This window comes from Antedon mediterranea, chromosome 5 (genome assembly GCF_964355755.1).
Source record: "Antedon mediterranea chromosome 5, ecAntMedi1.1, whole genome shotgun sequence".
NCBI classification, from domain to species: Eukaryota; Metazoa; Echinodermata; class Crinoidea; order Comatulida; family Antedonidae; genus Antedon; species Antedon mediterranea.
The window spans coordinates 29,553,025-29,567,604 of record NC_092674.1 but is presented as its reverse complement, the minus strand read 5'-3'; the positions used below and the strand labels follow the sequence as shown (position 1 = coordinate 29,567,604).

Genomic DNA, 14,580 nt, shown 5'->3' with positions numbered 1-14,580 from the left:
GATCCTGTTTAACACTTTTCTCAACTATAGTTATTTTCATATACTTGAGCACAGTGATAATATGAAAAACATAATAACACTATAATATTTGTAGATGAATGACGCGGACACGTACATATGTTCATAAGTAATTGATATAAATTGACTTTTAAAAGTGGAATTAACACAAATGATTGTAGATAAATATGACGTGAATTGCACGTACATTATGTTGATGAGTAGTATATTTATATAAATCGACTTTGAACAGTGAAATAACACTAATATTTGTAGATGAATATGACGTGGACACGTACATATATTGATTAGTATATTGATATAAATCGACTTTTAAAAGTCAAATTAACACCAATATTTGTAGATGAATATGACTTGGACACGATTTACATATGTTGATGAGTATATTGATATAAATCGACTTTTAAAAGTGAAATAACACTAATATTTGTAGATGAATATGACGTGGACACGTACGGTACATAATGTTGATGATTATATTGATATAAATCGACTTTTAAAAGTGAAATAACACTATTAGTTGTACACTATTGATCATATATGAATATGACGTGAATTGCACGTACATATGTTGATGAGTAGGCCTATATTGATATAATTGACTTCGAAAAGTGAAATAACACTGATTTGTAAATGAATATGACGTGGACAAGTACATTATATTGATGAGTATATTGATAAATCGACTTTTAAAAGTGAAATAACACTAATATTTATAGATGAATATGACATGGACACGTACATATGTTGATGAGTATATTGATATAAATCGACTTTTAAAAGTGGAATTAACACTATTGATTGTAGACGTGAATTACATGTACATATGTTGATGAGTGTATTGATATAAATCGACTAAACGTTAAATAACACTATCTTGTACAGGTACCCTCACTTGCACTGATGAAGGGCTAGTGTTGCCCGAAACTCTGCTAACTTGTTCTGGCTGTTTTACTTTATCTGTCTTTCTTTCTTTCTTTATTAAAAACAAACCAATTGGCAGCAAATCTACTGAATTGCATGGTAAGGGACAATATACATTCAAAAGACAAGTAAAGTAATAGTCATCATTAAACAAAATTATCGCAATTACAAAATATATGTAAATGTAAACATAAAGTTAAAAACATATAGTCTTATTGCAAGGATATAGTATATACATTATTACTTAATTCATGGATTAAAGAATAGTCCATGCTTAATTACAGTATAAAAATATAATCTTAAATTTAAGTTGCAGTATTTACATTGGTTTCTTAATTAAAGTCGACTTCAGACAATTAAATAATTACAATTATACATTTACAAAAACATTAAATACAAAATTAAATGAGAATTAAGAATAAATTGAGTCAAATTCAAGAAATTTCTACTAGGCCTATATGTCAAATTAATTAATATCTGGTTACATTATACATTTATTTTCTTTTATTATTTAATCAATACTGTTGAGGCAGCGAGTGAGAAACGGGATTGCACTGTTTCCATATCTATTTGTCTTATTTTTGGGGACCTGGTATGTATTACTTTTCCGTAAGGCCATATTATGCGTAATCATATTTCTCGGAAACCACTCAGCATATCTATACGCATTAGCACATTTCGTTTTGATTTAGCTTCTCGCTTCTTTTTTTGTATCTCCATTGAGACCACAGCATTGTTATTATTTAAGTATTTTGCCTTTGGATTTACTAATATTAAAGGTGAAATAACACTAATGACTGTAGATGATATGACATTTATGTTGATGTATATATTTTTGTATAATATAATATGCACACGTACATACGTTGATAGGTATTGATATAAATAGATTTTTAAAAGTACGGTAATAGACACTTTATTTGTAGATGAATACGACATGGACAAGTTGCAATAAGTTTATCCTATTCTTTATCACTGTGCTCAAGTATACCAAAATGACTATAGTTAGAACAGTGTTAAACGGGATCGTACATTAATGTTATTTGTTGTATATTGTTAAGTTTATCCTATTCTTTATCACTGTGCTCAAGTATACCAAAATGACTATAGTCGAGAACAGTGTTAAACGGGATCATACATTAATGTTATTTGTTGTATATTGTTAAGTTTATCCTATTCTTTATCACTGTGCTCAAGTATACCAAAATGACTATAGTTGAGAACAGTGTTAAACGGGATCATACATTAATGTTATTTGTTGTATATTGTTAAGTTTATCCTATACTTTATCACTGTGCTCAAGTATACCAAAATGACTATAGTTGAGAACAGTGTTAAACGGGATCATACATTAATTTTATTTGTTGTATATTATTAAGTTTATCCTATTCTTTATCACTGTGCTCAAGTATACCAAAATGACTATAGTTGAGAACAGTGTTAAACTACATCGTACATTGATGTTATTTGTTGTATATTGTTAAGTTTATCCTATTCTTTATCACTGTGCTCATACCAAAATGACTATAGTCGAGAACAGTGTTAAACGGGATCATACCTTAATGCTATTTGTTGTATATTATTAAGTTTATCCTATTCTTTATCACTGTGCTCAAGTATACCAAAATGACTATAGTTGAGAACAGTGTTAAACGGGATCGTACATTAATGCTATTTGTTGTATATTATTAAGTTTATCCTATTCTTTATCACTGTGCTCAAGTATACCAAAATGACTATAGTTGAGAACAATGTTAAACGGGATCGTACATTAATGTTATTTGTTGTATATTATTAAGTTTATCCTATTCTTTATCACTGTGCTCAAGTATACCAAAATGACTATAGTTGAGAACAGTGTTAAACGGGATCGTACATTAATGTTATTTGTTGTATATTGTTAAGTTTATCCCATTCTTTATCACTGTGCTCAAGTATATACCAAAATGACTATAGTCGAGAACAGTGTTAAACGGGATCATACATTAATGTTATTTGTTGTATATTGTTAAGTTTATCCTATTCTTTATCACTGTGCTCAAGTATACCAAAATGACTATAGTTGAGAATAGTGTTAAACGGGATCATACATTAATGTTATTTGTTGTATATTGTTAAGTTTATCCTATTCTTTATCACTGTTCTCAAGTATACCAAAATGACTATAGTTGAGAACAGTGTTAAACTGGATCGTACATTAATGTTTTTTGTTGTATATTGTTAAGTTTATCCTATTCTTTATCACTGTGCTCAAGTATACCAAAATGTCTATAGTTGAGAACAGTGTTAAACTGGATCGTACATTAATGCTATTTGTTGTATATTGTTAAGTTTATCCTATTCTTTATCACTGTGCTCAAGTATACTAAAATGACTATAGTTGAGAACAGTGGTAAACTGGATCGTGCATTAATTTTATCCTTTGCTTTACTGTGCTTTGATTTGATAAGCAAGTTTGGTTGCCCCGCCCCCATATGCTACCTACTAAATTAGGATTCCCTAGCTTTTCTATAAAAATTGAAGTACCCACAATGCACGTTATACGGAAGTCATAGTCTTGTAAAATACAGACACAATAGTTTTTATGGTATTGTTTTCATTTAAATATCACTAAGATTGTCTTAAACTACAAACAACTAAAATTAGTGAAGGTATGCAAGTGTTTCTAAATGTTTACTACTGGTAGTATTAATACAATTTGGATTATATCATTTCCCAGAAAGGTAGAAAAAAACATAAAATAGTTGAGAATTCTCAACTAGCCAGGATGGTATAGGAAATATAGCTCCTATTGACTATGATACAATAAATTATTTCTTTTTTGACTGGCTTGCATTTTCACTAACGTATTACCGCTTTCCAAAATGGTCTAACGTATTACCGCTTTCCAAAATGGTCCAGTTAAAGTAACACAATTCTTTTTTTATTTCGAAATGTTTCATTCATTTCATCCATTAAGTTTCATTTGGTAGCCATTACAAATTGTCGCATCATTAATAAAAATTAACTATACATACATGGACCTATACATTAATTATAGGACCATGCTCAATACAAAAACACACATTTAGAAATCCTCTTTTAGTTTATTTTAAAAATTGATTCACTGTACACAAAACAAAAAAGATTTATCTAATTAAATCCTATCTATAATTGATATTGTTTATACACAATATAAAAGCGACTCCTTCATCATGCGAAATGTGTGTCTTAACAGTTATCCCCATACTGTTAAAAAATGCTTTTCATTAGATTTTGCTATCACAAACATTTTCCACACATGGAGTAGTTTAATCCTCAGAAGATGGTGTACAAAAACAGGTGTCTCTATTCTTTAAAAAGAAGCCAAATCAATCTTCGATTAATGTCACAAAGATGATGTTTTCTTAAGCTCTGTGTACACTATCAAACTAGTTTGACAAAAAAATGTGATGTGCCCAAATATGGTAGTGATATGCCCAAATATGGTAGTGATATGACATCATCATAATCCATATATGGGTACATCACATTTTTTAACACATAAAGTTTGCTGATGTTGTTTTCTTATTCACATCGCCCCCACGTTTTTTAATCTGCCGATTATTTCAATGTTATTGTCACTTGCTTTGTACGTCTTGCATGAGTGTTTCAACATTCTCTGCCGCTTGATCGCCTTCGCTTGTACTGCTCCTCTCGTTTTTATTCTCTGTTTTTGATTCTTCAATTCTACCTATTAGTATTAAAACATATTTTAATAAATTGTTACAATTTCCACAAGACAATGTATGACATTATTATTATGGGTGTATGATTCCATACGTGTTTGATCCAAAATGGCCTGGGTAATATTTGTGCAGTGCATTGAGAGCTTGCTTATATGTGCTATATAAGAATGAACTATTATTATTATTAATATTAACACACGTAATGATCAATATAATAAATATGATCGCTGTCCAAGTTCTAAACAAAAATCCATTCTGTGAATTTTAAAAGAATATATGTGCATGTTAAACTGTGTTAAAGAATGTTTTTACCTGGAAACTTCAAGTATGTCCTGGCAATTTCTGTGTTGATAGACGCTTGTATGCTATCCCTTATCTCCGGTTTAGACAATATTTCACATAGTATTGGTGACCCTAAAAAAATAATTTATTAAAACTTCTTAACACCATTATTGAATAGATAGATACTTGGAAGCAGTAAACTTTCTGACATTTTTAATTAAAGGATCCAGAAATATATGTAGCAAATTGATTTAATTGTCAGCCTTAATTAGATGAGCTTGAATATGTTTCACAATAAAAATTCGTTTTTGTCTGCATCAGCACTCCATACGTACCTGCAACCTCATACTTTCCACTTGTGAATGTAATCACTGCAGCATAATGACTTTGTGATATTTTTTCTACCTTTAAATAAAATAATAATAAATTAATCACCGTGAATGAAAACCAAAAGTTTCGTTAAGACATGATATATAGATTCTAGGCCTAACACAGATCTAGCTTAACGTAAGAGTAAGATCCGCCTGGGAAAGGGCCCCCGACACCGCCGATGTATTTAGTTCTGACTAGGCCTAGAAATAGTAGGCCTAGCTAGGCTAGCTGTTTATAAGCCAGCAATTAGTAAGAAATTATGTAATGGTTTACCCTATGATGTAGACGTTTAATGGTTCTACGTATAGTTTTTTTCTTGCTCAAGGTAGGTGGTGTATTTGACGACATATCTCCTCTGACATAGAATTTCAGAAAAACAACACAATTCGTTCAAAAGCAAAAAGTGTACAATGATTAGAATACCAAACTGGAGTTTTTTCCAGCCAACGTCTGGTTTTGCGACTATTTTGTTATGTTATAAACTTAGGGGGACTCTATTCACTCTAAATAAGCCAATCAAAATAGCGAGTTCTGGAATAATTGGAATGTATTTAAATTACTGTACTGTACCTTCATATTTAAATTAGACTTGTTGTGGGTATCAACTAGTGCATTTTTATTTTTTTCTGAAGAGGGGAAGCATGTCAAATATGGCGACACTAGTAAGCTTAGGTGAGTTATGGTGTTTCATGTCAAATATACCTAAATGTGTATTTAAAAAAGACCCTTCGAATCTCTGGTCAGTATTTAGGGCGTATTGAATATCCAAAGGACAATTTAATTTGACTGTGTGCCTTTTCACACTGTGAAGCCTACCAAATACCGGTATTTGTAATGACTCGTGGTAGGCGGCCTATCACGTCATTAAATATCTAGTTTTAATCTGATGAACAAAAATCAGCAATAAAAAACATAGAAACTTTTGCAGAAAACGCACATAAAACTAATTACCGACTTGTATATCTTTTTTTCAGTTCATTCAAAAAGAAAACTCAATTAGAATTTTAATTCGCAAGACGTTTTCGGGCCCAATTAGCCTGCTCGTGGACGAGTCTGTAATTCAATATAAACAAAAATGATGCACTGGCTTACTACTAGAGTCCAGAGGTTTTTTTGCGTTTCGGTGGTTTCCCCAAAACAAGATTTTCTGAGATTTATATTTGTTGTTTCATCGTAGCTTTGGAGCATCAGACATCGAACATAGTAAGAACTAACAAATTAGAATCAACATATTCATTTTTATATAATTTACTTTATATAAATTACTGTGTTGGTTCAAGCTATACTAACACGCATAAGATTAGCTACCGTGAGTATTATTATGACGATTTGATTGGTCGAGGAGTTGACTGGTGGAGTTAACAAGACCGATCACTAAGAAAACACACATTAAATGTGCCAATTTAATCAAATTTAATTGAACATAGAGCATGGGTTGGGGCGGGGGGTGGGGCACCCATTTATCTTTCACGTCGGAATAATAATCACTGGTACAAAGAATTGTAATTTTAGCAATTATAATTCTTTGGTCTTATGTGTTTTTTTAATTCACAGCTCATCGGTTCAACGAGAGACATCCGAGTTACTTTAGGCAATAAATTAATACTATTTATTAGGTTGTATCAAGCATGAAAAAAATTAGGCATTGTCAAAAGTTGCATGCAGTTGCCATCAACTTTGCGAATAGATATAATATAAATCCAAAATATATTCACATATATTTTCTAATTATAATATCTATTCTATTTATCATATTGTGATAATGTATTTTATATCATGTTTATTTCACAGCTAGTGGCGCATGGTAGGTGAACTGATTCCTGTAGAAACGAATTAAAATTGTTATCTTGCGATTATGTGAGATATGTCCCACAACATATCTAATTTATTTGCTAATTTATTTGCATTGGTTAACATAAATATAGAAAATGTGTTTAGAATAGTATTCAAATGAATATAATATGCTTGTAATAATCATCATCATACTCGCATTATAGAAGACAGTTGTTATTGATGTTCACTATTTGAGATATTGTCCTATAGAATCAGTGTCTTCAATTTTTACAATTGTCACTGGTCTTTTTGTTTTCTCTTGTGTAATTTTCGGTGACAAAATACTATGAATTGTCCCTGAACATGTCATAGCTTTGTCATTGTGAAATTACAATAGAGATTATTTTCAATTGTGACATCATCACCGTCACTACATCATCATACGCGGCACACTTCCCCCATCACGTGGCATCATCACCAGCATTTTTTTTTTACAAAATTAATCCTCAGTTGAATTAGTCAAGGAATGTATATTTTTTATGTTACATCATCATACATCAATTATGTGTTTTAACTAACAATGTTTAGTCATGCATGATACAACCCCAGTTGTGCAACTTAAGTATCCTGACATGCGCACTGGATTATTGTCATTTATATTATGTATAATGTACAGGTGGCCAAAGGTAGGTTACTAACGCAGCAAGACATCCCGATTCACCTGGATTCATAACTCATGGTAGTGTTAGGCTTGTAAATTAACTTTTCAGGATAACAGCAAGGCTTTGTGTGTGTGAAAGTGTGCGTATAATAAAGTAACTTTAAAAATTATTTATGAATCGCGATCATTTAAATAAAAAGTAATTGTAAAATGTTGCTGGGCATATTCATAATCTATTAGTATTACCACGACACGTAACAATTACGTATTTCTAATTCGCTTTGTTCCGGTTTCTTTTACATTTTTTTCGAACTATACAAAAACGAAAACCGAGAAGAATTTTATAATTATGTGACGTATTTGGGTTTTCAACGTAATTTTTGGACCATACAAACTAGCTCAAGATCGAGAGGTTAATAATTTCAATTTGAAATTTACAGGATTTTTCCATCACTTCGATTTTATCTTCTTCGTTTTAATGTTTCGAATTATTTTTTTACGACCAAGATTGGATTTTGTTTCATCACTTCGATTTGTTTTCTAATTTCTTCGAATTAATTTTCTTCGTTTAACATTTCTGCAAATTTTATCACAAGATTTTTCCTTCTTCGTTTACATGTTTCTTCAAATTAATTTTTAGGCCTACCTGCACAGGATTTTTCCATCACTTCGATTTTTGTTTTGTTTTTTTACTACTGCTGCTCGTATAGTTATTTTTACTGAACTCCAGACATCATAGTAAGTAGAACAACTTACATTGCAAGAGGTCAAGGAATCAGATTTTTTTCATCATGCACTTCGATATTGGTACCACAGGATTTTTTTCTTCACATCGATTTATGTTTCTTGTTTACGTATCTTCGAATTATTTGTGTTCATCATTTATCATAATAATTTCTCCGTTGATTTGGGTCAACTCTTATTTTACGTAAGTAAGCCTGTAGGCTATATTGGGTAAGTTAATCCACATTTTAAACCGAAAACCACCATTTTGTTATTCTACTATTTATACATACAACATTAAACAGATAGGCCTGTATAGTCCAATGGCAAACACTGTTTTTGTGAATGCCTTTAGGCCAATACGGTAAAGTTCACATGAACTTCGAATTATTTTATGTTCATCATTTACCATAATAATTTCTCCGTTGATTTGGGTCAACTCTTATTTTACGTAAGTAAGCCCAATATACAGGCTTACTTAAGTTAATCCACATTTTAAACCGAAAACCACCATTTTGTTATTCTACTATTTATGTAGGATGATAGCCTATATTTTCATTGAGTAGGCCTAACGATATATACTAAATTATAGACAGTACAGTATACTATTAACGCTGTGCTTTAAGCAGGGAGTTGTAAAATAATATAAATATAAGTATACATAACATGTTTTAGGCTATACCATATCATGTTTTTAGAATGTTCGGCGTATTATTCTATAGGCTGTACTATAGATGCAAATTATCAAAATGGCCTATATTACTTTTGCTTTAGAGTGTGGCCTACATTGTGTAGGCCTGTATATTATCACATGTTGACTGGTGGGGACATTGCCATTTTCTGCTCTTAGGCTCAAAAGAGAAAATACATACAATATCAAACAGATAGGCCTATAGGACTATAGGCCAATGGCAAACACTGTTTTTGTGAATGCCTTTAGGCCAATACGGTAAAGTTCACATGAATTAGGTTAGTTAGAGCATGGAGGTATAAAATAGCACCGTTAGTTTTGATGAAGCGATAGTATGTATTAATGTTGTTTTGTGAGCGCCGTGCCATGCCAGGTTGACTAGGTTGACTTTATTTGATATCCTTAAAGCAAATAATAATACCAAGTTAGTAAAAATATTGACTTATTTCCAAATATATTAATTTATTTAAAAAAAGGCAAGAACCATTAATATTAATTTGATTTAAAAAAAATTACTAGCCCTTTTTAAACGCGTGCACACTTAAAATTTAAAATGATTCAGTATTTTTCGTGCCTAGCTTACCTGGATAAACCGACAATAGCCCTTGCTTTTTAGTTATAATACATACATACATACATACATTTATTGGATGGGTGATATTTTATTGAGGGGCGCAAAATTCTGGAGACGGGCAGGTAAGTACTGAGGGGTCTGGAGCTTTTGGGTTTGTCAAATCATGAGAATAATGCCACCTTAGTCCTCCTCACAATGGCTAAAGGATAAGAATGGAGTGTGACGTTTTCTTTCATGGTCCGAGGAATATTTTTGCTTACCCCTGTTTTCTGCTGCTTTTGACCAGTGCAATTTGTCCCTTTTCATTTTCAATCTTTTTCAAATGTATAATTTTACCCCATAATGTTATTTCTGTTTGTTTGATTAGAAAACATCTGATTAGAACCGTTTGAGTTTGTCATTTTGGTAAGTTACCGTAGGTCATTTGTACAGAGGTAAGTGTGCCCGTAAGATCTGAGGTAAGTGAAGTGTTTGGGACCGTAGGGCATATTAGTAAGTATGGGGTACAAATTAATTTTGGTATATAATTTTATTTCGTAGAATAGGCTAACATGGTAAGTCTAGGGTGAATATGATGTATAGTGCGAGCAAGGCCTTGTTTGATCCGAGTGAGTTGCAGATGATGCATAACAAACTATTAATATTAACAACTTAAATAATTAACAATGGTATTAACAATAATACAATAACAATAAAAAAAATAACAAATACAACCAATACCAATTATAATACTATTAACATTAATATAATATAATGTTGGGGTAGACCTATGTATGGAGCGCGCACCTTACATAGTTCTATCCAAATAGCATTTTTAAGTCGTTTTGATTAATTTGGATATAGGCCTATCATTATACACAGGGTTTTTCTCCGAGAACTTCGGTTTTGACCTACTAAATTTCGGCTTTAAAAGAGGAGGATAAAAGGTGGCCTTCACGTGGCCCTCCTTGTAAGTACCAGTGCTTAAACTGGGAAACCAACACCTTTCATTCCTTTGCCCAACTAAGTGAGAGAAATGAACACCTTGAGGCACAAATTACTAGCCTACGATCAGAGCTTGATGTAAAACACAACACATTTTATCAGCCTGTTCATAACTGTTGCCAGGAAATAAGTCTGAATGGTAATGATCACGAGATCCAAACTAGTAACCATTTTGTTCGACTGCCAGATGAGCTCCCCACTTCACCTGAGCCGTTAATTCCTGAATCTGATCAAGCCATCCAAAACTCAACATACAACGTCCAAAACAATGATAATGCATCTCACACTGTGAATACAACAAATTTGATAATCGGAGATTCCATGTTGAAACTAATTAAAACAAGAGGTCTAAGTGATACATCAGTCAGGACAAAGCGAGGCTTTACTGTTAGTCAACTTTACAATGCTGTAACACATATGAATCTGGAAAATGTTACTAACATAATAATTCATGCTGGAACAAATTATTGTAGTCGAGAAGATTTTAACATTAGCAAACTTCACAAAGACTTTCTTCAAAAAACAACATATTTGCAACAAAGGATATCTGGAAAGGTGCTCGTCTCGGGAATCTGTCCTCGTCTTGACAATACAAATTTTAACAGACAAATTGCTGAAGCAAATGATATGCTCCAAACGGTTTTTGGCCATATGTACATTGACCATACCAACTATTTCACAGATGCACACGGTGTACATTCAAATTACTTTACAAGACATGGCCTACACCTCAACCAGAAAGGTACATCAGTCCTACTAAGAAGTATTTATAGAGCAGTGCAAGTAATACGTACACCAGCGAGACAACGAAACCCAGAAGGCAAACAACGATACTTATCTGTTTCATCCTTCAACCAGGAAGCTCTGAATCCCTGCTTCAACTGTGGTGAGAGTGGACATGTGCAGAGGATATGTCGTCATAGAGCACCGATTACATGCTGGAAATGTAACTCTGTTGGACATAAGGCTAAGTTTTGCCAAGCATTTTATGATTACTAGGAAATAGGCAATGAGGGTTTAGCCGTAAATTCTATGATTAATGACAATGAATTAGAACAAAATCCCCAAGACGAGGTGGACACTCAACAAACTTATATAAATGATATTATACCACCTGGAGTTGCCTCAAATTTAACGTATACGATCAATTCAAATAAAAATGAAACAATTAACTATCAACATAACTGTTCGCTAAATGAACATAATAATTTAACTGAAAATTGTAAAGTATTTTTAAATAATGGTCTAAGTATCCTAGGATTGAATATAGTTTCTCTACCAAGCAAATTTGATGAATTTAAGTATCTAATCAACAACAATTCTATTGATATCATAGCACTCAATGAAACACGTTTAGATAATGTAATTAAAGATGAATCAATACACATTGATGGCTATGATATTTATAGAAATGACAGAAATAGGGAAGGGGGAGGGGTTGCAGTTTATGTAAATAGAGGATGTTTTACTTGTAAACTAAGAAATGATTTCATGAAAATGGAGCTTGAGATAGTAGTAATCGAACTTTGTAAACCAAAAACTAAACCAATCATTTTAATAGCATGGTACCGCCCACCAAACTCAAAAATTCAACTTTTAGATATTTTTGAACAAATTTTAGAAGAAAACGAATGTCTAAACAAAGAAATAATAATAATAGGAGATGTCAATTGTGACACACTTTCACAAAACCCTACTTGCTATACACAAAAATTAATGGATATAACTAATAACCATTTTCTACACAAATTATAACTGAACCGACAAGGATAACAAACCAAAGTAAAACTCTGATTGATCATTTTTATACATCCTTTCCAAACCGAATTTCTTCCTCGGGTGTACTTAACACAGGAATTAGTGATCATTCAGCTATTTACGCTGTCATTGGTAAAGAAGAAAAACCAAAACATAACCATAAATATAAAACAAAAAGGAACTATAATAACCTTGATGAGGAAAAACTACAAATTGATATGTTAAATGTAAATTGGCATGAAATAACTTCATATACAAATGTGAATGACGCTCTGCAGTTTTTTGAAGACAAGTTTTTACAAATTGTTAATAAACATGTACCTTTAAAGAAAAAACGGGTTCGAAATAAAGATAGTCCATGGCTCACAAAAAATGTAATATTACAAATGCGAAAACGTGACTCAATGAAAAAAAGAGCGAGTAAAGAAAATTGTCCTCAATTATGGAACGAATACCGTGAATTAAAAAACAAAGTAAATTACGATATCAGGAGATCAAAAAACAATTATTTCTCTGAACAATTAAATACAAAAGATTCCAAAATAATCTGGAAAAACATAAGATATATTGTACCATCTAAGAATAAAAAAAGTGTTAAGTAGTATAAATACAATAAATGGCCTTGAAACAGATTCTTACAAGATAGCTAATACTTTAAATGAGTTTTTTGCAAACATAGGACCTAACCTAGCTAAACAAATTCCTCAATTTGAAAATAACCATGTAAATTATGAATACCCAAATCAAGGTGAAGACAAAATCAATTTCACACTTGTTGACGAGGAATATGTATATAAACAAATTTTATCATTATCTGACAAAAAGGCTACAGGAACTGATGAAATTCCTGCTAAACTAATAAAATTAGCAATCAACTCAATTGTACAACCCATTACATTTTTAATTAATTTATCTCTAAGAACCAGCGACTTCCCAAGTAAATGGAAAAATGCACGAATATGCCCAATTTTTAAAAATGGCGACCGAAGTGAACCATCTAACTACAGGCCAATTTCTGTACTACCAATTTTATCAAAAATTATTGAACGCGCTGTCTTTGACCAACTCTATCCACAAATCAACCCTAAATTATACAATCAACAATCTGGATTTAGGCCAAATTACTCGACATCATCGGCATTAATAAATATAACTGAAGATTGGATTGACAGTATTGAAAATGGTAAATACATAGGACTAATAATGCTTGATCTCAAAAAAGCTTTCGACACTGTTAATCACCAGATACTAATAAAAAAACTACACAATTTTAATTTTGCTAATCATGTTATCAAATGGTTTGAAAATTATTTAACAAATCGTACACATATTACTAATATTAACAATGTTGATTCGGTAAAGTCTAATAGTGTTTGTGGAATCCCTCAGGGATCAATATTAGGGCCCCTTCTATTTATCATGTATATTAATGATCTACCTAACTCAGTTTCTCATGTAAATGTAAGCATGTACGCAGATGACACTGCGTTATATTATGCATCTAAAGACATACACGATATAATAAGCAAAGTAAATACTGATCTAAAACATGTACAACTATGGTTAGCAAGTAACAAATTAAGTCTAAACATTAAAAAGACTGAATATATGATTTTAGGAACACATCAAAAATTAAATAAATTGATTAACATGGATATTAATATTAATATAGACGGTACAAAACTTGAAAAGGTAAATAACTGTAAACATTTAGGTGTTATTATCGATGAAAATTTAAAATGGCATAAACAAATAGATCAGGTGAAAAATAAAGTAATATCAGGTCTGTACTCTATGTAAAAAAATGCAGCAATATTTTCCCTCAAAATATTCAATCATTAATGTACAAATCTATCATAGCCCACCATTTTGACTACTGCAATGTAGTATGGGGTCGTTGTAACCAAACCCTCAAATATAAACTCCAAGTACTCCAAAATAGAGCGGCTAAAATAATTACACATACATCTAGGTATGACTCTAGCTCACAGGCGCTCAAAGATTTAAATTAAGTTTACATAAGGCAAACACTGAGTATAAAAAGAAAAGTTTCTCGTATTCTGGCGCAAAGCTATGGAATAGTTTAAATGCTATAAACTCAAATGCAATTACA

At 31.6% G+C, this 14,580-nt stretch overlaps 1 protein-coding gene across 1 annotated transcript; it reads right to left on the bottom strand.

The window, feature by feature from the left end:
* Positions 1 to 3,996: 3,996 nt before the first annotated feature.
* LOC140049432 (uncharacterized) lies at positions 3,997 to 5,708 on the bottom strand. Its single transcript, XM_072094310.1, has 4 exons — positions 5,577 to 5,708; positions 5,267 to 5,336; positions 4,962 to 5,063; positions 3,997 to 4,654 (listed from the first exon to the last, which is right to left on the bottom strand). The coding sequence occupies exons 1-4, from the start codon at positions 5,649 to 5,651 to the stop codon at positions 4,542 to 4,544; spliced, it is 360 nt and encodes a 119-aa protein (XP_071950411.1). The 5' UTR covers positions 5,652 to 5,708; the 3' UTR covers positions 3,997 to 4,541.
* Between the last annotated feature and the right edge of the window lie 8,872 nt (positions 5,709 to 14,580).